The sequence below is a fragment of the Salvelinus namaycush genome, chromosome 15, assembly GCF_016432855.1.
Source record: "Salvelinus namaycush isolate Seneca chromosome 15, SaNama_1.0, whole genome shotgun sequence".
In the NCBI taxonomy this organism is placed as follows: Eukaryota; Metazoa; Chordata; class Actinopteri; order Salmoniformes; family Salmonidae; genus Salvelinus; species Salvelinus namaycush.
The window spans coordinates 19,704,588-19,728,478 of record NC_052321.1 but is presented as its reverse complement, the minus strand read 5'-3'; the positions used below and the strand labels follow the sequence as shown (position 1 = coordinate 19,728,478).

The following is a 23,891-nucleotide window of genomic DNA, read 5'->3' as shown; positions in this document are numbered from 1 at the left end:
GTACAAGGTTTGATTGCAAAAAAAGTAGCGAGGTCTCAAGTTTTTACTGATAAGTGGGACCAAATAACACGTCAAGAGGGATCGTCCTGATTTCATATACAAAGGAAAGGCGCTCCTGATCGCCAGTCATATGAATATTTTTTTTTTCATGTAAACTTTATATAACTAGGCAAGTCAGTTAAGAACAAATACTTGTTTACAATGACGGCCTACCGGGGAACAGTAGGTTGGGCAGAATGACAGATTTTCACCTTGTCAGCTAGGGGATTTGATCCAGCAACCTTTTGGTTACTGGCCCAGCGCTCTAACCACTAGGCTACCTGCTGCACCGTTCAAAAGTTTGGAGTCACTTAGAAATGTCCTTGTTTTTGAAAGAATAGCAAATTTTGGGTCGATTTAAAATAACATCAAATTGATCAGAATTACAGTGTACCGGTAGACATTGTTAATGTTGTAAATGACTATTGTAGCTGGAAGTGGCTGATTTTTTTTTAATGGAATATCTACATAGGCGTACAGAGGCCCATTATCAGCAACCATCACTCCTGTGTTCCAATGGCATGTTGTGTTAGCTAATCCAAATTTATCATTTTAAGACTAATTGATCATTAGAAAACCCTTTTGCAATTATGTTAGCACAGCTGCAAACTTTTGTTCTGATTAAAGAAGCAATAAAACTGGCCTTTAGACTAGTTGAGTATCTGGACCATCAGCATTTGTGGGTTCAATTACAGGCTCAAAATGGCCAGAAACAAAGAACTCTCTTCTGAAACTCGTCAGTCTATTCTTGTTCTGAGAAATGAAGGCGATACCATGCGAGAAAATGGCAAGAAACTGAATATCTCATACAATGCTGTGTACTACTCCCTTCACAATACAGTGCACACTGTCTCTAACCAGGATAGAAAGAGGAGTGGGAGGCCCCGGTGCACAACTAATCAAGAGGACAAGTACATTAGAGTGTCTCGTTTGAGAAACAGACGCCTCACAAGTACTCAACTGGCAGCTTCATTGAATAGTACCCGCCAAACACCAGTCTCAACGTCAACAGTGAAGAGGCGACTCCGGGATGCTGGCCTTCTAGGCAGAGTTCCTCTGTCCAGTGTCTGTGTTCTTTTGCCCATATTAATCTTTTATTTTTATTGGCCAGTCTGAGATATGGCTTTTTCTTTGCAACTCTGCCTTAGAAGGCCAGCATCCCGGAGTCGCCTCTTCACTGTTGACGTTGAGACTGGTGTTTTGTGGGTACTATTTAATGAAGCTGAAGGGCAGGTTTAAGCTACAGACAACGAACACAATTGCGTTTTATGACAATTTGAATGCATAGAGATACCGTGACGAGACCCTGAGGCCCATTGTCGTGCCATTCATCCGCCGCCATTACCTCATATTTTAGCAAGATAATGTACGGCCCCATGTCGCAAGGATCTGTACACAATTCCTGGAAGCTGAAAATATTTCCCAGTTCTTCCATGGCCTGCAATGTCACCCATTGAGCATGTTTGAGATGCTCTGGATCGACGTGTACAACAGCGTGTTCCAGTTCCCGGCAATATCCAGCACCTTCGCACAGCCATTGAAGAGGAGTGAGACAACATTCAACAGGCCACAATCAACATCCTGATGAACTCTATGCGAAGGAGATGTATCGCGCTGCATGAGGCAAATGTTGGTCATACCAGATACTGACTTTTTTTTATCCAAGCCCCTACCTTTTTTTAAGGCATCTGTGTCCAACAGATGCACATCTGTATTCCCAGTCATGTTAAATCCATAGATTAGGGCCTAATGAATTTATTTAATGTGACTGATTTCATTAAATGAACTGTAACTCAGTAAAATCCTAGAAATTGTTGCATGTTGCGTTTGTACTTTTGTTCATTATAAAACATTCGAATAATAAATAAACATTTGAATATAAACAAAATATATCGGTTAGTCCCCCAAATGTGGGGGAGTGTAGGTGGGTTAAAAAACACTAGATGGGGCTATAGCCAAAGGCATCTTAGCTTTGTTGCATTGTCATTTCGATACAAGAGCAGCAAGATGCAATGCACTGTCGCAGGTACATAGCACATGCTTATTGTCATGTTCTTGTCATGTGTTGACATAGGTCCTGCTGATGATGACGTTGCTTATGCATTACCTTTACCCCTTTTACTTGTTCTGGACTAGCTAAGGTAAATGTGAGGAATGTTGATGAAGCTGGTGATGTAATATTTTGTGCGTAGGTAAGAGTCATCTGGGTTCACGCCAGTGTAGTCTTGCGTTTTCTAGGCCTCTGCTCAGCTGTCAACTGGATCTCTCCAGACGTCTCGTTCTGTCGCCTCCTGCCAGCCGGTGGTGATGAGGGCACACTGTTTTAGCATGTTGTCTCCACTCACTCCAGCATGGTCCTACTCTATCTAACCACACCCTGCCCGCCTGCCTGGTTAGCCTGCTGGCTGCTCTAAAAACAGGAGAGGGAGTGAGTTGGAAAGAGATTGAAGGGGGAAAAACTGTAAATCAATGATTTTGTTTTTTTTCCTCTGCCCACGGGTTTATATTGCGCCTTGGCAGCACGAAAAGGTTATTAGAATGTTTTCCATGTCGTTAAGTAATGTTTGAGCTCCTGCCGTGTATTTGTGATTAATTATGGACTGACGTCTGTCGTGCTCCATTAGTGACACGTTGACCGGAGCTGGAGATGACCGGGGCCAGAGATGACCGGAAGGGGAGCTCCCGGGGAATGCGTTGTAGAGAAATGAGGGGGCCGGCCAAGAGGGACAGGGTGGCATTCTCCAGCTTTTGTCGTGCCTAAATATATTATGGGGCATGGGCTGCCAGTGCTGAGCTGGCTGGGCGCTGGAGCGTGTTCAAATTGGCCGGAGAAAGAGTCCTCACGCCACACAATGGAGGGACAACCCAGCCGCACGCCTGCTTTACATAACAATGTGCCTCTTACTCCATCCCCCTCCCCTCCTCCTTCCTCTATCCACCCTCCCCTGCAGGAGCCCTCCCAAATCTACTGTTCTTCTCTCTTTAGTCTATTCTGTCCCACTCAAATTCTCCCTATATATTTTCCCCATTTCTTTGTATTTTAATGGACTGTCTAGTCTTGAAATGTTCAACAGCAAAAAAATACTCTGATTATACAATATTTAAGCACTGCACATGTTTGCAAATATAACATGACAGGGTTTTTTCACTAAAAAAGGAGGGGCTATGAAGGAGGGTACATCCTCTCCTCCTGGCTGCCAATGTCCCTGGTATTGTCCAGTCTGTCTCTCGGTCTCTCTCTCTTGCGAGCAGTCTACCGAGTCTGCAGTAGCATTACCTTGACCTTTGCACAATGGCAGTAATCTATTTAATAAGAGTGCTGTTCAGCCTACTGAAAAGTTGTTGCTTGTGCATTAAATGTGCCTTCTAGGGTTGTGTGAGCCAGCCATTAAACATCTCTCTAACACCTGCTCTCCCTGTGCAAAGCCATCGGTTTCTTTTTTCCCCTCAATTTATCAGAGAAACAGGGATTGTTTCATCAGTGTAACAGCTGCCTGTGGAGAGAGAGGGAAATGTGACAGTTGAGTTGTGCTGCGGTTCAAAACCCAGCGGTTTAGTTGATGATTAAACCCTCCAAAAGCACCTCTACACCTTGACATAGCCATACAGATGGGCACTACCTATTAACATGCCTGGACTGGGAAAACCCCATTTTACAAACTCCTTCTGTGATAAGAACTGATAGTAGTGTCATGATGTCACTAATGACCAGTAAATGGGAACATATTTCATTCCATGTAGGAAATGTGGGTTGTGTGCCTACCAAACACGGCAGATTGAAAGGGTTAAGAAGCCTCCTGTCAGGCTTGTATTAATGCACCTTTTGTTGAACAGAGCAGAGCAGGCCAATCCTACTGCCAACCCTCAGCCCCACCGCACGCAGCAGTGCTCAAATCTCTACTACCACACACTCCTTTCACACCCAGCTCCCTCTACTTTCAGGCAGAATGGAAATGCTTTGTAGGTTTTTTGCTTCCCCTAAAATGCTAACTTCGGGCGATCAGCCGACATTACGCCTCTCAGAGGTCAATTACGGCAGAAATTAGGGTAAAATGCGCCTCCAAACCCAACGCTGCCGCCGTGCTATGTTTTGACTGGTTCCTTATTGCCTGTGTTTTTATATTCCTCTTTTGTTTCCCCACTCTGTGTCTACAAAGGCTTCATTTGAGGGGATTAATGTAGTGGGTGGGTTGGGAGGGGTTGGGGAGGAGTGTGTCGGGTGTTTGCTGAGGTGTACTGGGGTTTAGGACTCAGGGAGACACAAGGCTGCTGTTTGAACCACCTGATTTACACACATTTACAGCTATCCAGAAGGCAGGTGTTCCTGGCCTGGACCTTGGCTGTGTACACACACACACACACACACACACACACACACACACACACACACACACACACACACACACACACACACACACACACACACACACACACACAGTTAAGCAAACAATCCCCCCCCCCCCCCCCTTATGTAGTTCTATTACATTCTTATCTCAAGAATTTCAGTTCACTCCTGACATTTAAGGCAATGTGAGGTCATCCACTGCAACCTATTTCAGTTCTTTATTAGACACAGTACTTTATTTATATACCCAACCCAATGCATGTTTTCAGTGTACTGTACTTTACTAGCCATCAGGGTAATGAGATGACCGTCGACCATTGTTATTGTGGAGCGGTACGTTCTGCCCACGTATACTTAAATCCCTCTTCAATACTTTTTTTAACACTGTGTGTGTGTGTGTGTGTGTGTGTGTGTGTGTGTGTGTGTGGTACTTTTGTTCCACAATTCCCCTTCCCTTGTGCTGTGTGATCAACCCATCTGCTGCCTCTTTCTTCCCCTCCCTTTTTCTCCATCCCTCATTCATACTCTCACTTTCTTTTTGTAAGATATGGACTGTGAAATGCTGTGCTCTCCTGAGTGCACTGTTGTCATATTTGTAGCAATTTGGGATGCACTACTATGCTATCATTCCTTTCCAGAGCTCAGTGTCTGTCCATTCCCCAAAATACAGCCATCCCAATATCAGAAATACATGCCACCTGCTTACAAAAGATATGGCTCTATGTTTATTTTAATGCTCATTCAATCCATCCATTGACCTAACTACCATGACCATCTTTGTGGTGTGTTTGTGTTCCCTCTCAGGACGTTCTAAACACAGTGATCCGTTCCTGTTCCCCACGCTTCTTCTACCTGGGCCTGCCTGGCTTCACTATGCTGGTGGGAGACTTCATCACCGCTGCAGCACGCATCCTCAGCCACGACACCGCCGAGGTACACAGACACGCACACAGACACGCAGGCAGGCAGGCTTACATCAAATGTGGTGCAATATGTATTTAGGATCGTTAAACATATTCTGCTATACTTCATTTAGAAGTTCAGATTAGTGTGTTGAATGTACTACACACAGTATTCAACTCCATAGAAACAACATATTCAGTGAGTTAAAGGACATAATGCTGCCGCTCCTGGAGCCTTTTCTCCTGGAGCCTTTTCTCCTGGTCCTGGAGCCTTTTCCTTCAAGAGAAATGTTTCATGCAACATAATCAGAGTTCTGTAGTGATGAGACAATGAATATGTGTTATTTTCATCTGAAAGGCTCCGAGGATTGACGCACAGACCGTCCTTGGGTCGCTGGTCTGTTTTCCCAACCTCTACCTGCAGATTCCTCTACTGCAGACTGTTCCTGGAACTGATGACATCGTTGTTGGGAACGAGGACATTAAGGTATTCAGAGTTCTTACATTTACTTTGTCCTTTCAGTAAATACTCAGACAGCAAACTAATAAATACATTGCGTTAGAGTTCAAGTATCCTGATGAATAAAATTGACATTTTGGATGGTATATGAAGTGGATTGTTCATCATCATGTCTTCTCTGCCCTCTCCTTTCAGGACTATCTGGTCAACATCTTACTGAAGACAGCACGGAATGAACCCTGTGAGGCAGCCAGGTATGAAAGGGATGGGGGTACAGAAGAAAGGTACGGTCGTGTGGAGGGAATGGGACTGATTGGATTCATGTTCAAATTTCTAAGAAATAGTATAATGAAATAAAATATTTGATGAATTTGTGTAATGTAAGAAGAAAATGGAAAGGGGGCAACTTCAGAGATACAACATGAGTAAGAATGTAATTGGTCCCATAGCGTGCATCAGTATTCTCTCACTGGTCTTCTGTGTGTTCTAGGTGTATAGCTGTGTGTAGTCTGGGCCTGTGGGTATGTGAGGAACTGATGCAGAATAATATTCACCACCAGGTCAAGGATGCCATCAATGTACTGGGCGTAACACTAAAGGTGAGTGTGTTTATGCATCAGCGTCTATGTGAGTGACAACGTGCTCAGTGGCGTGACTCCTGTACAGTATGTATTTGAAGACCTCTGCTCCCCTGTCTATCAGTGGATAGATGCAGAGAGAACCAGTGTTTCCTGAGGGTTTTTGGGAAAAGAGCATGTGGTGTAATTTCCAGACCACTCGCTCACAGTGGATGCAGGCCAATTTAAGCATTTAAGTTTCTTGCTAGTGCAATACCCCTCTAATGGAGCAGTATTCACTGCCCTGCCCAACCTGACGCACACATCCGGCTGGCCCAAAATAAAGGGGATGAGTGGGTGAACGGAGGGAGGGGTGCTTTTCTGAAAGCAGGTGCTGAACTCTCTGGATCTGTCTTTGTGTTGGGCCATTTTTGCAATCCTGCATTGTCTGCTCTTGTTACATGACAATAGGCATTCCGCTAGAAAACAGGGGACATTCTATTTCTGTGCCTTGAATTCCAGATCCCCTTTTTTAACAACACAACTGGGTCTGCCAATCGGTCCATAAACTTTAGTTTGAAAGAAAGTTCTTTGCAGAACCAAGACATTTTCATACCTTTTTCTGTTATGCCAGAGGTCCCCATAATAGTTTAATACAATTACTCATCCTACTACGTTGTTGACTTCCCAGAACACCTTGAACCCTGATCTCTCGTTTACTGTTCTCTCTCTCGCGCGCTCTCAATTAAATTCAATTCAAGGAGCTTCATTGGCATGGGAAACATGAACTCAGCAAAAAAAGAAACGTCCCTTTTTCAGGACCCTGTCTTTCAAAGATAATTCGTAAAAATCCAAGTAACTTCACAGATCTTCATTGTAAAGGGTTTAAACACTGTTTCCCATGCTTGTTCAATGAACCATAAACAATTAATGAACATGCACCTGTGGAATGGTCGTTAAGACACTAACAGCTTACAGACGGTAGGCAATTAAGGTCACAGTTATGAAAACTTAGGACACTAAAGAGGTATTTCTACTGACTGAAAAACACCAAAAGAAAGATGCCCAGGGTCCCTGCTCATCTGTGTGAATGTGCCTTAGGCATGTTGCAAGGAGGCATGAAGACTGCAGATGTGGCCAGGGCAATAAATTGCAATGTCCGTACTGTGAGACGCCTAAGACAGCGCTACAGGGAGACAGGACGGACAGTTGATCGTCCTCGCAGTGGCAGACCACGTGTAACAACACCTGCACAGGATTGGTACATCAGAACATCACACCTGCGGGACAGGTACAGAATGGCAACAACAACTGCCCGAGTTACACCAGGAACGCACAATTCCTCCATCAGTGCTCAGACTGTCCGCAATAGGCTGAGAGAGGCTGGACTGAGGGCTTGTAGGCCTGTTGTCTGGTGAGGACCTGCCTTACATCACCGGCAACAACGTCGCCTATGGGCACAAACCCACCGTCACTGGACCAGACAGGACTGGCAAAAAGTGCTCTTCACTGATGAGTTGTGGTTTTGTCTCACCAGGGGTGATGGTCAGATTCGCGTTTATCGTCGAAGGAATGAGCGTTACACCGAGGCCTGTACTCTGGAGTGGGATCAATTTGGAGGAGGAGGGTCCGTCATGGTCTGGGGCGGTGTGTCACAGCATCATCGGACTGAGCTTGTTGGCATTGCAGGCAATCTCAACGCTGTGTGTTACAGGAAAGACATCCTCCTCCCTCATGTGGTACCCTTCCTGCAGGCTCATCCTGACATGACACTCTAGCATGACAATGCCACCAGCCATACTGCTCGTTCTGTGCATTGATTTCTGGCAAGACAGGAATGTCAGTGTTCTGCCATGGCCAGCGAAGAGCCCGGATCTCGATCCCATTGAGCACGTATGGGACCTGTTGGATCGGAGGGTGAGGGCTAGGGCCATTCCCCCCAGAAATGTCTGGGAACTTGCAGGTGCCTTGGTGGAAGAGTGGGGTAACATCTCACAGCAAGAACTGGCAAGTCTGGTGCAGTCCATGAGGAGGAGATGCACTGCAGTACTTAATTCAGCTGGTGGCCACACTGACTGCTGCTTTTGATTTTGACCCCCCCCCCCCCCCCCCCCCCCTTTGTTCAGGGACACATTTTTACATTTCTGTTAGTCACATGTGTGTGAATTTGTTCAGTTTATGTCTCAGTTGTTGAATCTTGTTATGTTCATACAAGTATTTACACATGCTAAGTTTGATGAAAATAAACGCAGTTGACAGTGAGAGGACATTTATTTTTTTGCTGAGTTTGTTAACATTGCCAACGCAAGTGAAGTAGATAATATACAAAAGTGAAATAAACAATCAAAATGAACAGTAAACATTTCACTCACAGAAGTTCCAAAAGAATAAAGACATTACAAATGTATATATACAGTAATGTAACGATGTGCAAATGGTTAAAGTACAAAAGGGAAAATAAATAAACATAAATATGGGTTGTATTTACAATGGTGTTTGTTCTTCACTGATTGCCCTTTTCTTGTGGAAACAGGTCACAAATCGTGCTGCTGTGATGCACACTGTGGTATTTCACCCAGTAGATATGGGAGTTTATCAAAATCCGGTTTGTTTTCGAATTCTTTGTGGACCTGTGTAATCTGAGGGAAATATGTGTCTCTGATATGATTATACATTTGGCAGGAGGTTAGGAAGTGCAGCTCAGTTTCCACCTCATTTTGTGGGCAGTGTGCACATAGACGGTCTTCTCTTGAGAGCCAGGTCTGCCTACCGCGGCCTTTCTCAATAGCAAGGCTATGCTCATGGAGTCTGTACATAGTCAAAGCTTTCCTTAAGTTTGGGTCAGTCAGAGTGGTCAGGTATTCTGCCACTGTGTACTCTGGTTAGGGCTAAATAGCATTCTAGTTTGCTCTGTTTTTTGTTCATTCTTTTCAATGTGTCAAGTAATTCTCTTTTTGTTTTCTCATGATTTGGTTGGGTCTAGTTGTGTTGCTGTCCTGTGGCACTGTGGGTTGTGTTTGTGAACAGAGCCCCACGACCAGCTTGCTTAGGGGACTCTTCTCCAGGTTCATCTCTCTGTATGTGATGGCTTTGTTATGGAAGGTTTGGGAATCGCTTCCTTTTAGGTGGTTGTAGAATTTAACGTCTCTTTTCTGGATTTTGATAATTAGCGTGTCTCTCTCTCGCTCTCGCTCTCTCTCTCGCTCGTCAGTTTGGGAACAAGGCTGTGGCTCATGTAGCCTGTGACCTGTTCCAGCTCCTCATCTCTCACTGGGAACACCTCCAGAGACTAGAGCGCTCTCTCCCAAAGAAAATCATTGAGGTAGGATGACACGGCTCCCCCTCAGCTCACCTAACCATCTCCTTTTATCAGACATGCTATCTTCTTTCACTTGAGAAATATATAGAATCAACATGTTCCCTTATTTTTGTCCCATGCAGATCTTTGTGGCTACTATAGCATTTCTGTTGCCGAGCGCAGAGCACTCGGCAGTGGAGGCTGACAAAAAGGTACGGGGAAATTCTAAAGGACTCTTTTTTTCATAGATGTAGCAAGTGCATTTGCACAGGAATCTTGTTCCATCTGGGCCCTATTTTTGTCTTTCCCCTCCTGATTTCTCTCTCCTTTTTTCCAGCTCTCTCTCTTTTTCTCCCTCCAGCCCTCCCTCTCTGTCCCTACCTCACTCCCTCCCTCATCCCCTCCCTAGCTGTTTTATTGATTATCTTTGAGTACAGTAGGCTTCATTGTGTGTGGAGGGTGCTGGGCTAATGGAAAAGGCCTCTCCTCTCTTTGTATGACTCAGCTAATGGTGTCTCTGCTGCTGTGCCTGCTGGACTGGTGCATGGCCATGCCCCTGAATATGCTGCTGGAGCCCATCACCATGCCCGTGCTGGAGGACTCCACATCCCACAAGGCCCCTCTGCTCGACTACATCTACAGGGTGGGTAACAGAGAGAGAATACAGTGTCAAAGTACTTTGTCTTACTTCCACCACAGCCCTATTCAGATGCCCTATTCAATATCTAAAGTTTGTTCTATGCCGACTTGGAAATTCAGTTTCCAATTTTTGTTTCCAGTTTCTACTGTTATGTGAGAATGCCCACCTAACCACCCCACCTGTTTGCTAATACACATGTAATACTCAAAAACATTCATTTATAACAGGTTTAGTTTTTACTCGTCTTTTTATTTTGACCGATTGGGTGTTTGAACCCTTATGTCGAGATTTAAATGCTGAGGAAGAGGCTGAGCGTCAGGCTAAATGAATGAGGTGGTATTCATTGGAGGTTTGACAGATGCGGTCAAACAAACACAAACCTTTATATGGATGTCACCCCTGATAAGAAATGGTCAAATTATTTAGATGTTTCTTTGTCCTCGTGATAAGCCTGGAACTACAAGCCTGTCTAGATTTGAATTGAATATTTCTTCAAATGAGAGAGACTGCAGCTGCTATCTAGGAATTCAATGTTATTTGTTGATCTATTGTGCACATAACAGTAAAGTTTATAAAGCTATTCAATACTCAGTCTTTTCAGCTAGGCACTAATTTACATAGCAGTAAACCTCACAAAATGAATAAAGCAATTAGTCTTGTTTATGCATACTTTATTCTGCTTCGCTTCTGGATTTGTATCAGATGTTTCCCTTAACAAATCAATGAGCAGATTAAACTTAAGTGATCCATTCATACAATGATGAAGAAAGATGGGACATTTCTGCATCTCTGCTGAGGATTTGAACTTTTTGGTGTATTTGTGTCTAACAGCATGAGGCTTCTCTGTGTAAAAGGCATGATTGCTCTGGACCTTATTGGTTCACTGGAGCTCCACTCCGGCTCCTCCATCTGCTCTCTGCCTGCCTCAGCAGCTGCACCCTCCCCTCGCTGTGCGTACGCGTGCGTGAGTGTTTTGCTTGTGTGTATGTTTTTGTGCGACTGTGAGTGAGTGTGCATATGTGCCTCTGTGCACATCTGCACGTATCCATGTTTGTTCGGGTGTGTGTTACCTTCCTGGAACTGTTGCTATGTGAGGTGCAGCCACTTAGTTGTCAAGCAAGCCAAAGATTTTTTTTTCTCCTCCACAGAGGAACCACTTTGGGGCTTTGGTGTGGCAGCTGTTTGGTTCTGGCCTTTTCACCATAAACTCTAATCCCCCCCATACCCAGAGGACTGTTAGGCATAATAATCCACATACTGTCTGCATTTCCCCACACAATACTGTTTCAGATGACAGAACCTGTGCCTCTCCTCTGAGCCTCAGCCAAGTGTGTATGTGTGTGTTGAATGGGATTAGCCATTCATTTACATGGACCAGCCTCCACAAAGGGTTTACCAAGTCCACCCACTCAGTGTAAGAGGCCCCACAGTTTGCTTTTGTCTGATATGTCAGGCGTAGCTTCCAAGCACTTCTCTGCTTACAGCACACAGGTGTGTGTGTATGTGTGTGTGGTGTGTGTGTGTGTGTGTGGCAACATGAGCAGGGGGATAACATTTTAATTAAATCAAACAGTAAACCTGTCCAATCAGTGTAATCAACTGACCCAGCGGGTCTTATCTAGTCCTGCCAACCCAACGGACTGATGCCGTACCATCTGTTATGCAGATCGATACACTCATCACAGGAGAAATGGATTAGTGGCAATAAATAGCTTCGCTTCTCTTAGATGGCCATCTCACCATGACAAACAGACCGTATATTCCTCCTCCGTATGTTCCTGAACCATTCGAAGTGCAATAAGCAATGCCTCACTGATTATCTTCCGTACTTGCAACCTCTGCGTTCGAGATTACTGTATAATTTTCCTCTTACTTAGTTAGTAACTTACTTAGTTACTTCACCTGTGTTTCAGATACTGTAAGGTCAGTGTTGTTCAGCTATTCACTGGCTCCCGCTGTTGGTCAATGCCTCCACTGTCGCGTGCTTTAATCTCAGGCAGACTGGGTAGTGTGTCTGTTTGAGTGTGTGATGTACCTCATTTATGAGTCCCATGTGCTCGTTGATGCTGTGCAGCCAGCCACGCAAAGGAACAGTAGCAGTGACTGTATCCAAGGTTACCACCACATGCAAGATTACCACATTACCACTGTTTTTCTCTTGTAGTTGCTTTAACCCACTAGGTGTTGACTCCTATCTTCAATCCTGTTTGGTAGGTGCTTCACTGTTGTGTCTCTGGCTCCAACCTGCACACCCAGCAGAGTCACTACCTCCTGAGCCTGTCTGACCTCTCCACTGACTACGACCCCTTCCTCATGCTGGGCCAGGTCAAGAATTCTGAGCCCCCGCCCTCACACACCGCTGCAGACTTTGGCAACCTGCTCACCGTTGCCGAGGGTAAGGAGACCTGAGACCTCACAACTGTCACTGCCCTCACCACTGTCACCAACACAGCATGAGACAGGATGGGCAGATGACACGCCACCCATTTAGTACCTGCTGTGTAGGAGATTGTTCTAGGGCTGACAGAGAAATTAGAGGGCTGTGTACGTTTGTGTGTTAGAGACGGTGTGTTTGAGCGTTAGAGACGGTGCGTTTGTGCGTTAGAGACGGTGCGTTTGTGCGTTAGAGACGGTGCGTTTGTGCGTTAGAGACGGTGCGTTTGTGCGTTAGAGACGGTGCGTTTGTGCGTTAGAGACGGTGCGTTTGTGCGTTAGAGACGGTGCGTTTGTGTGTTAGAGACGGTGTGTTTGAGCGTTAGAGACGGTGCGTTAGAGACGGTGCGTTTGTGAGTTAGAGACGGTGTGTTTGAGCGTTAGAGACGGTGCGTTTGTGCGTTAGAGACGGTGCGTTTGAGCGTTAGAGACGGTGCGTTTGTGCGTTAGAGACGGTGCGTTTGTGCGTTAGAGACGGTGCGTTTGTGCGTTAGAGACGGTGCGTTTGTGCGTTAGAGACGGTGCGTTTGTGCGTTAGAGACGGTGCGTTTGTGCGTTAGAGACGGTGCGTTTGTGCGTTAGAGACGGTGCGTTTGTGCGTTAGAGACGGTGCGTTTGTGCGTTAGAGACGGTGCGTTTGTGCGTTAGAGACGGTGCGTTTGTGCGTTAGAGACGGTGCGTTTGTGCGTTAGAGGCGGTGCGTTTGTGCGTTAGAGACGGTGCGTTTGAGCGTTAGACGGTGCGTTTGAGCGTTAGACGGTGCGTTTGAGCGTTAGACGGTGTGTTTGAGCGTTAGAGGCGGTGCGTTTGAGCGTTAGAGACGGTGCGTTAGAGACGGTGCGTTTGAGCGTTAGAGACGGTGCATTAGAGACGGTGCGTTTGAGCGTTAGAGACGGTGTTACAGTTACAGTAGTTACAGTCTTGTCTCATCGCTGCAACTCCCGTACGGACTCGGGAGAGGCGAAGGTCGAGAGCCATGCGTCCTCCGAAACACAACCCAACCTAGCCGCACAGCTTCTTGACACAATGCACATCCAACCCGGAAACCAGCCTCACCAATGTGTCGGAGGGAACACCGTACACCAGGCGACCTTGTCAGTGTGCACTGCGCCCGGCCCGCCACAGGATTTGCTAGTGCGTGATGAAACAAGGATATCCCTGCCGGCCAAACCCTCCCTAACCCGGACGACACTGTGCCAAATGTGCGTCGCCCCATGGACCTCCCGGTCGCGGCCGGCTGCGACAGAGCCTGGGCTCAAACCCAGAATCTCTGGTGGCACAGCTAGCACTGTGATGCAGTGCCTTAGACCACTGCGCCACCCGGGAGGCCCAGAGACGGTGCGTTTGTGCGTTAGAGACGGTGCTTTTGTGCTTTAGAATGCTTTTGAGTGCCCTGTCATCCAAGTTGTGTGCCCAGCTGCCCCTGCTTGTTTTACATATTACTCTTCCCCATCCAGACCACACTCTTCCTCTCCCAAACCACCTGGGAAATGGGCAGTAGGGGGATTTACAGGGAGATGTACGTTTTTAATATGTAGCCTTCCATTTGGAGGTAGCTACTCTATTAAATGTTAATGTTTTGACCTAATATTGACTAGACTAACACATGGAATGGAATGTTTAAAGAGGTAGCCATTAGTGCTCTGCCCCAGGGAGAAGACCCATTATCAAAGAGACATCTAAAAATTATTTTTATTAGTGACCTTGTGGTGCCATTAGGTTATGTATTAGAGTATTTCTTTACAACGGCCGTTTCCTCCACGAATGTTTCAGAAGTCATTTTTTCTTTCAACCAAAAGAACATACCCATTGACGCAATGTTGGCTAAGCTCAGCTGAAATATCTAGCTTATGTCATTACTTTTCATACAGCCCTACAAAGTCTAGATAGAAACTACAGAAGACCAGCCAAAGAGCACTATGCATTCCCCTTGAGATCATATTGATTAAGTCTCATCAAAGGGCCTGTGTATCTCTAATGCAGTCTCTCTAAAGAGCTTTCTCCACTTTGATGAGGGATGATGGTATTGATAGCACTGTCACAATGCGGAGCGCATCTTCTTGTTTTCCCCCCATCGTAACTCTTTCATTTTGGAATAGTTCTGAGCATTTAAATCAATCTGATTCGGGGAGTAGCACTCTATTCACCGTGCTGTAAAGACGTGCTTCTCATTAGCACTTTGCCAGTCTTTTCTCTCCTCCCATTGTAGCAGACTCAATGGCCTTTTCAAAGTTGTCTCCCATGATTAGATGCAACCTACTTATTTATGGCAGAGGTGTGTTGGCCATAACCATTGTGAGAAATGAAAAACAACGCTATTAGTTATTATGAAGGAAAAGCTAGCTTTGTGTGAAAAAGACAGAGAATTGAGAACATGTCTACACATGGTAATTTGGTTAAAAAAGATGGAGCCCCAAGTTCGCGTTGAATTGCTTAATGAATTTACTATAGTTTATAAGGATCCCCTTTAGCTGTTGCACATTAGCTGTTGCACATTAGCTGTTGCACAGTACGAAAAAAAGTATGAAAATATACATGGAAAATGCACATGCAGCAGGTTCTCTTTCTGGGGTCCACACACAACATCAAATACATGAGTGCATACAATACATGACAAAGTACATGTGCTGGATCTTGACTTCCCTGTATAAAATACATGTAAACAGGGGGGTTATTTACAGGGTTAACGAAATGGTTTGTGTCTCAGGATGTCTTTAGACCATCTTATTCCTGTTCTCCTCTTGCCTCCAGAGAAGAAAAGACGGAATATGGAGCTCATCCCTCTGACGGCACGGATGATCATGACACACCTTGCGAACCACCTGGGCCACCATCCCCTCAGTGGTGGCCCTGCCCTCCTGCACAGTCTGGTCAGTGAGAACCATGACAACCCCTTTGTGGAGTCATCAGAGCTCTCCTCTGAGGTGTTCAAGAGCCCCAACCTGCAGCTGTTTGTGTTCAACGACAGCACCCTGGTGTCCTACCTCCAGGTACCCTCGGAGCCCTCTGGTCCAGGGGAACCCTATGACAACTCCTCCCAGGTACGGGTCATCGTCAGGGACATCTCTGGAAAGTACTCCTGGGACGGAGGGGTCCTCTACCGCACCCAGGAGGGAGTCAACGGCATGCATCAGAGGACCTCAGACCACTCCACCACCAAGCCTACCTCACCAGGCACCTCAGACCCCTCCAACCACTCCACCACCAAGCCTACCTCACCAGGCACCTCAGACCACTCCACCACCAAGCTCACCTCACCAGGCACCTCAGACCCCTACAACCACTCCACCACCAAGCCCACCTCACCAGGCACCTCTGAGCGCTCCAACCCCCCTGGCTGGGACTCCCAGTCAGGCTGTGATGAGGAGGAGGAGGAGGAGGAGGCTGATGGCCTGGACCAGCTCCTAGAAGACCTGGGATACAGCAGCCCTGAGTGCCTGCCCCAGCCCCGGCTGAGGCTCAACCAGCCAGCCCCCTCTCCCTGTGGGATGAACCTGGAGCAGGAGGGGGCCATCATGGAGGCCATCCTCAGGCAGACGCAGCAGGAGGAGGAGCAGGTGAAGAGGTGGAACGCAGACGTGAGTGTCAAGTCCACCGGCCAGAGAGAACCCGCTCACCAGGAGCCCAAAGCTCTCTTCTACTTCTGCAGACTGCTACTCAACGACCTGGGCATGAACTCATGGGACCACAGGTACAGAGCCGAGCACAACACCACCACATCCACAGCTGTAGACTAGTTAGTAGAATACCTCACAGAGAGAGAGAAAGTGGGAGAGAAAAAGTACAAGGAAAGGCCTGGCAAGGGTGTGTAGTGTTCATCTGTTCTCCACAGGGAAACTTTGCCCAACTGTAGATTAGTAATGGTCTCGGAGCTCAATTTAAACCTGTTTGCACCTGTTACTCGTCAGACCAAAAACCAAAAGTAAAACATTAAACTTTCTTATCCTACTTTCAATCTGTTTTTTACCATTCAAAAAAATAGCATGCACTGGTACACTGGTACATGTGAAGTGCCGTCTGGATGCTTTTCAAGTTCAATTTAGTTTATTCCTTTTCAGGAAAAGCTTTCATCTCCTGAAGAAGAACTCAAAACTTTTGAGAGAACTGAAGAATTTGGATTCCAGGCAGTGGTATGTTTCGGTACACTGATTATTTAGGGCCTCTTCAGCACACACTGTATCCCTAGGTAACATTGGCATGTATGATTTGCTTCTTGTTCGGCATTTTAAAAGGAACTTACTGAATCTCTAAGCAAGACCTTTTGAACAAACCATCCTAGATTTCACCTAGGTATTCTAGCTAAGCCTGAAATATTGCAGCATTCCATGTCCGTCATTACTCTGAACCTAAGCCCGCTAATGAAGATTCTCCTTCTCTAAATCAGTAAAGATCACACTCTCAAGGCGACACGTATTAAAACTGCTTCACTCTGCCCTCCCCTCCTCTCCTCCTAATCTACACCATCTCGGGCTGATCACAGCTAGGCAGTACTCACACACAGCGATCAATAGGCACTTCACACTGCTAATGACCGGGGCTTATTAAAGAATGCCCCCAGGATTTTGCCAGACAAGGCAACCTGTGTCGAAGCATCCAAAATGCCCCCAATTTAACACAGCACCATGCTCCGCCATGACAACGGTGAAGCGCAGGGGTGGAACTCTGTGTCTGCTCTTGTTTTGTTTGTCACATGACAAGGGGGGGGCAGTAAACACATATACTATTGTACACGAACTCTTAAGAATCTTCATTAGTGGGCTTAGGTTAGCCTAGTGGTTAGAGCGTTGGGACAGTAACTGAAAGGTTGCTGGATCAAATCCCTGAGCTGACAAGGTAAAAATCTGTCATTCTGCCCCTGAACAAGGGAGTTAACCCACTGTCCCTGGTAGGTCGTCATGGTAAATAAGAATTTGTTCTTAACTGACTTGCCTAGTTAAATAAAGGTTAAAAAAATGTTTAAATGAAGGCACATGTTGTTTTCTCTAATATTAACCATATTTGTTACAATTACTTTTTGGAATTTGCACAGTATTGTTTGGAGATGTACGTTTGATAGCCTGGTCTCAGAGCAAAGCATATGATATTTTACTAAAATCAGTGGCACTCAGATTTAGTATGATATGTTACGTTCGATAGGACAGTAGGTTACTTGAATGTCTAGCAACCCAAAGGTTGTGTGTTCGAATCTCATCACAAACAACTTTAGCATTTTAGCTAATTAGCAACTTTGTAACTAGGAAAGGGAAAGGGGGATACCTAGTCAGTTAACTGCTTACTGCTTTTCCCTACTTTGCAACTACTTAGCATGTTAGCTAACCTTTCCCTTAACCCTTTAACCTAACTCCTAACCCTATCCTTAACCTTGTCATTGTAATATTATGTTACGAATTGTAATTGTAATACTATACGTCCTGCAATTCATATTATATTGAATGACTGCTATTACATTTTGTAGGCCAATGTAATGTAACCTAACGTAAAGTAATATTTCATACTAAATGAAGTGCCACAGATTTTAGCCAAATATAATTTGTTTTGCTTTTGAGTCCAGGTTACGTTTGGTGGTGTGTAGTTCACATTTCAGAGCACGCTCATCTTAACTGGGCTGAGTGTCGAGGTAGGCACTAAGAACAGTGTTGCTTCACTAGGTCCATTGTTCTAACGACAGGTCTGTGTGTTTGTCTTAACAGCAGGGAGACACACAAGATCGCTGTGTTCTACATCGGAGAGGGTCAGGAGGACAAATGCTCCATCCTGTCCAACAGCGCAGGCAGTCAGGCCTACGAGGATTTTGTGTCTGGCCTGGGATGGGAGGTACACACACACACATACACACACACACACACACACCCTGCAGCAGGGTTTACATTAGGAAATTGTGGCGCTGGACATTTGACTGGCAGCATTTTAATTTACCGGACCCATATGCATTGGATATATAACCCTGATTATGGCGTCCACCCATGGTGCTCATGATGACATAAATCATATTTAGATTATGGTAATTCATATTAACAGAACATGCAAGTTGAGGATGCAACGATGTGCAGTCCTTACTGAATTATGATGGGCACTTTGAAGTTGTTAGAATAACTGTCCACATTTACTTTTCCTCAGCTAACAAGATGAGTAACAAACAGCAAAATCACTACCTATGTCAATCTACTATCCCCCATGGTAGAAAAGTGTATCTATTCTATTGGTCAGCTTGTGGAGAAAGAAATAGTCTAATCCAAACAGACTCTGGGACAGTTGTGGGACGATAGATCCCACATTCATACAACCAGCAGGCCTAGGCTACATTTGATGCAACAGATCAGAACGTTTAGCTTAAAATGTTGATAAACTTTTATTTCTTCAGATTATAAAAGCATAGCAATAATGCAATTAGCGGGAAAATACCATTGTCAAAAGCACACTGCACATGCGAGCGGTTTCATATGCAACAACTAGCATGGGTTGCTAATATGACTACGATTGTGCCTTTGGCTCCTGGACAATGAAAGAAAGTTGATTAGAAAATAATTGCCTCCACGGATGTGGTCTGATTTTGGCCAGGCTACTTTGATGCAAGGTAAGACATGCCTCATAATATGTAGTAAAATGTATGTTTTCCAAAAGCGTACTGCCTCCAGCTCATTGTAAAGTGGTGTGTGATGCGCTGATGAAGCCTGCCTTTCGTTGCCTATACATTTACTGTCTGAGATGCTGAAGCAACAGCTCTCGCGCTGTCTGACAGATTTTCTGCTCAAAGGCTCTGTATCTGCATGCTGTACACGTGCAAAATAAGATACATAACCAATATACTGTACACACGGCAATTTAATTTCACCATATTATGCTAATTAACCTGTAGATCCCTCAAAACAAACCACTGCATTTTTTTCATTGTTGCCCTGTAATCAGGGACTGATTTAGACATGGGACACCAGGTGTCTGCAATTAATTATCAGGTAGAACAGAAAACCAACAGGCTCTGGACTTCGTAGGGTCAGAGTTGAGTACCCCTACTATAGAACTATAAGTATGACTATTCAAATGCATTTACATCGACTAATGAATAGGCTAAAAAGCATTATTACGCAATGGGATTTTTTTTCTTTTTCTCCCGGACCGTTGGCCAGCGGCAATTGTAGTTATTGGCTTTTCTATTTATTTTTTGGGCCAAAAGCCGGCTATTACCGGCTAGCGGAAACCCTGCCCTGCATCTCGTCTCTCTCTCTGACACACGCACACTGACATCAGGCTCTCCTAACCGTGTTGTGTGTCCCTCAGGTGGATCTAGCCACACACTGTGGCTTCATGGGAGGGCTTCAGAGGAACGGCAGCACAGGACACACTGCTCCCTACTACGCTACCTCCACAGTGGAAGTCATCTTGCATGTGTCCACACGCATGCCGTCCAACTCTGACGACTGCCTCACCAAAAAGGTACTTGTTAATATTGCTCCTTCCAGATCAGTGGTTCCCAAACTTTTTATAGTCCCGTACCCCTTCAAACATTCGACCTCCAGCTGCGTACCCCCTCTAGCACCAGGGTCAGCGCACTCTCAAATTTTGTTTTTTGCCATCATTGTAAGCCTGCCACACACACTATACGATACATTTATTAAACATAACAATGAGTGAGTTTTTGTCACAACCCAGCTCGTGGGAAGTGACAAAAAGCTTTTATAGGACCAGTGCACAAAAAGTAATATAATAATAATCAATCATTTTGCTCTTTATTTAACCATCTTACATATAAAACTTTATTTGTTCATCGAAAATTGTGAATAACTCACCACAAATTAATGAGAAGGGTGTGCTTGAAGGGATGCACATAACTCTGCAATGTTTGCTTGTATTGGAAAGAGTCCCAGTCTTAAATCATTTTCCACATAGTCTGTGCCTGTATTTCGTTTTCATGCTAGTGAGGGAAGAGAATCTACTCTCACATAGGTACATGGTTGCAAAGGGCATCAGTGTCTTAACAGCGCAATCTGCCAAGGCAGGATACTCTGAGCACAGCCCAATCCAGAAATCTGGCAGTGGCTTCTGATTTAAATTCAATTTTTACAGAACCGCTTGTTGCAATTTCGATGAGGCTCTCTTGTTCAGATATCAGTAAGTGGATTGGAGACAGGGCATGAAAGGGATAACGAATCCAGTTGTTTGTGTCATCCGTTTCGGGAAAGTACCTGCGTAATTGCGCACCCAACTCACTCAGGTGCTTCGCTACATCACATTTGACATTGTCCGTAAGCTTGAGTTCATTTGCACACAAAAATCATACAATGATGGAAATACCGATGTGTTGTCCTTAATGCAGACAGAGAAGAGCTCCAACTTCTTAATCATAGCCTCAATTTTGTCCCGCACATTGAATATAGTTGCGGAGAGCCCCTGTAATCCTAGATTCAGATCATTCAGGCGAGAAAAAACATCACCCAGATAGGCCAGTCGTGTGAGAAACTCGTCATCATACAAGCACTCAGACAAGTGAAAATTATGTCAGTAAAGAAAACTTTAAGCTCGTCTATCAATAAATAAAAAAATGTGTCAATACTTTGCCCCTTGATAACCAGCGCACTTCTGTATGTTGTAAAAGCGTTACATGGTCGCTGACCATATCATTGCATACACGAGAGTTCAGGGGCCAACACATCTTGACCACCAAAGTCCATTTGATGTCACAAAGCTGTCCAGTACTTCAAAAATATCCTCTCCTGTTGTTCTGGTTTCCAGTGGTTTGCAGAAGAGGATGTCTTCCTTAATTGACCCCCCATAAACGTATCGGACATATACCAGGAGCTGTGCCAGGCCCGCCATGTCTGTTGACTCATCCAGCTGTAACGCATAGAATTCACTGGCTTGTATGCGAAGCAGTAATTGTTTTAAAGCATCTCCTGCCATGTCACTGATGCATCGTGAAACGTTGTTTGATGAAGTCATTGTCTGTGTAGTTTTTCTGGCCTTTTCCCCCAGCATTGCCTCAGCCAAATCCGTGGCTGCAGGAAGAATTAAGTCCTCCACAATAGTATGGTGCTTGCCTGTCCAACCACTCGGTAGCTCACCATATAAGACGCTGCTAGCCCCTTCTTATTAATGGTATCTGTTGCTTTTATACGTGTCTTACTACTCGAAAGTCATCTTAATTCTCGCTCCAAAAACTCACGTGGCTTAATTTTCAAATTGGCATGTCTTGTTTCTAAATGTCTGCACAAGAGTGAAGGTTTCATCAAGTTGTGAGATCGTAATTTTGCACATATAGCACACTGTGGCTGAGGAAAGGCACTACTCCCAATATAAGTAAACTCCAAATCAATGTAGTTCTCATCATATATTTGCGCGTCTTCGATGGTCCAACGTCCCTGTCTGTTCGGTGCTTTCCCGGGTAAGGGGGCAGTAGCTCTTCGGCTGCATCAGATTCACAACTGTCAGTGTCCATGCTAGCTGGGCTAGCAACAAATGTAGAATTACTGATGCTAGCATTAGATATGCTTGTGGAAGCAGAACAACTTGTGTCGTTGACAGGTGCAGTACTGCTGGTAGTGGTAAAGCTGGTATGTGTCTCTGGACGCCTTACTTTTTTTAACCATTTATCAATTTTCGAGCAAACGGAATGTACAGCAGCTACTTTCGGCTACATTCGGACCGTTAGTGGAATTCCCGCGAGAGAGTAATGGTTAATGTGATTGAATGTTCATTATTTGACTAGGCTACCTGTATTTGACATTTTGTTGTTATTTCGCTGAACACCAGATAGTTTAATTTGATTTTTGGCAGTGAAACGAGGCTACTCAGGCGAGGGAAAAAACCTCACCCAAATGTATAGCCCCATTGGAAAATATAATTGGACTGTTTGAAAATGTGGGGGGGGGGGGTATGAATCACCTTTTTATTTGTCGTACCCCCGACGGCATTGCACGTAACCCTGGGGGTTTCTTGCTGGTGAACGTAACAATGGACCACATAGAAAATTCAATATGTCAGATTTTTTATATGAATAAAGACTTGCTAAAGTGCTAGAATTCAGCATTTGTGTTATTATAATTATTATTAATTTTTTTCACCTTTATTTAACCAGGTAGGCCAGTTGAGAACAAGTTCTCATTTACAACTGCGACCTTGCCAAGATAGAGCAAAGCAGTGCGACAAAAACAACACACATGGAATAAACAAACATACAGTCAATAACACAATAGAAAAATCTGTATACAGTCTGTGCAAATGTAGTAAGATTATGGAAGTAAAGCAATAAATAGGCCATAGTTGTGAAATAATTACCGTTTAGCAATTAAACACTGATAGAGTGATAGATGTGCAGAAGATGAATGTGCAAGTAGACATGTCCCTTTGTGCATCCTCGGTGACTCTAGGAAGATTTTAACGAACTGAACGCCAACATTTCTCACAGTTTTCACCATCTTTGTAAAGCCCTTGTTATTTTGTTGCTTTGATAGTAATTTCTAAAGATTATTATTTTTTATTTTATTAGTGATTTGTTTTAAGGTAAAAATAAAACAACAACCTGTCCCTCATTTATGGTCAACACTTACGTAAACTAAACTTTCATTTTAATACGGTGAAACTATTCATTTTTAAAGGGGCAATCTGCAGTTGATTCATACATTTAGGAATTAATTCAATGTACCCATTGATTCTTGAAGAATATAACTTATAAATGCCTCATGAGCTTAGTTCAACTGTCGTACGCCATCAGAACCTAAAATATAAGCTTATTTTACAAAAGAAAATGGTAAATGTAAAGAAACACTATACAGCCTCAAAACATGGTTAAAACTTTTCATTTTGATATCATGCATGGTCTGTCCTTGCATCCATATCACTGTCTATGAATTTGAGTGGTTACATTTGTCCAGCCCTATCCCACTGCTTTTTTTTTATGAAACGGGTGGGGAGAAGGCTTTTAAATGCTGATTGCTGCTCTACATTTTTTCTTTTCAGAAAAGACATTGAACATCTCATAGTCAAATCATAGAGTAGAACCAGCTCACATGCGTTTACACTATTTTGCCACTTTCTGGTGCTTTGTTGTGAAAAAGTGAGCGGGTCGAGCATAACACGTCAACCCTGTTACCCATAAAAATGTTTTAAGAATTTTCATTTTTGGTGAATCTTTCATTCAATTGCCCCTCCCTGTTCCACACAACAAGCTTCCATTCCCCCTGTCTCAAGGGGATTTATGGCTGATTTAAGATGTTGTCAACGCTG

The 23,891-nt window shown here is 44.6% G+C and overlaps 1 protein-coding gene across 1 annotated transcript in view; it reads left to right on the top strand.

Annotated features, from left to right (window-relative positions):
* The window catches only part of LOC120060283 (ral GTPase-activating protein subunit alpha-2-like), a 186,044-nt gene that overhangs the window by 108,288 nt on the left and 53,865 nt on the right, over positions 1–23,891 (top strand). The window contains exons 25-36 of the mRNA XM_039009470.1: positions 5,189–5,317; positions 5,645–5,773; positions 5,942–6,000; positions 6,237–6,345; positions 9,515–9,625; positions 9,745–9,813; positions 10,107–10,244; positions 12,456–12,636; positions 15,426–16,365; positions 16,733–16,804; positions 18,365–18,488; positions 19,950–20,105. Of these exons, the coding sequence (XP_038865398.1) occupies positions 5,189–5,317; positions 5,645–5,773; positions 5,942–6,000; positions 6,237–6,345; positions 9,515–9,625; positions 9,745–9,813; positions 10,107–10,244; positions 12,456–12,636; positions 15,426–16,365; positions 16,733–16,804; positions 18,365–18,488; positions 19,950–20,105 (2,217 nt within the window). The remainder of the gene's footprint in view (positions 1–5,188; positions 5,318–5,644; positions 5,774–5,941; positions 6,001–6,236; positions 6,346–9,514; positions 9,626–9,744; positions 9,814–10,106; positions 10,245–12,455; positions 12,637–15,425; positions 16,366–16,732; positions 16,805–18,364; positions 18,489–19,949; positions 20,106–23,891) is intronic.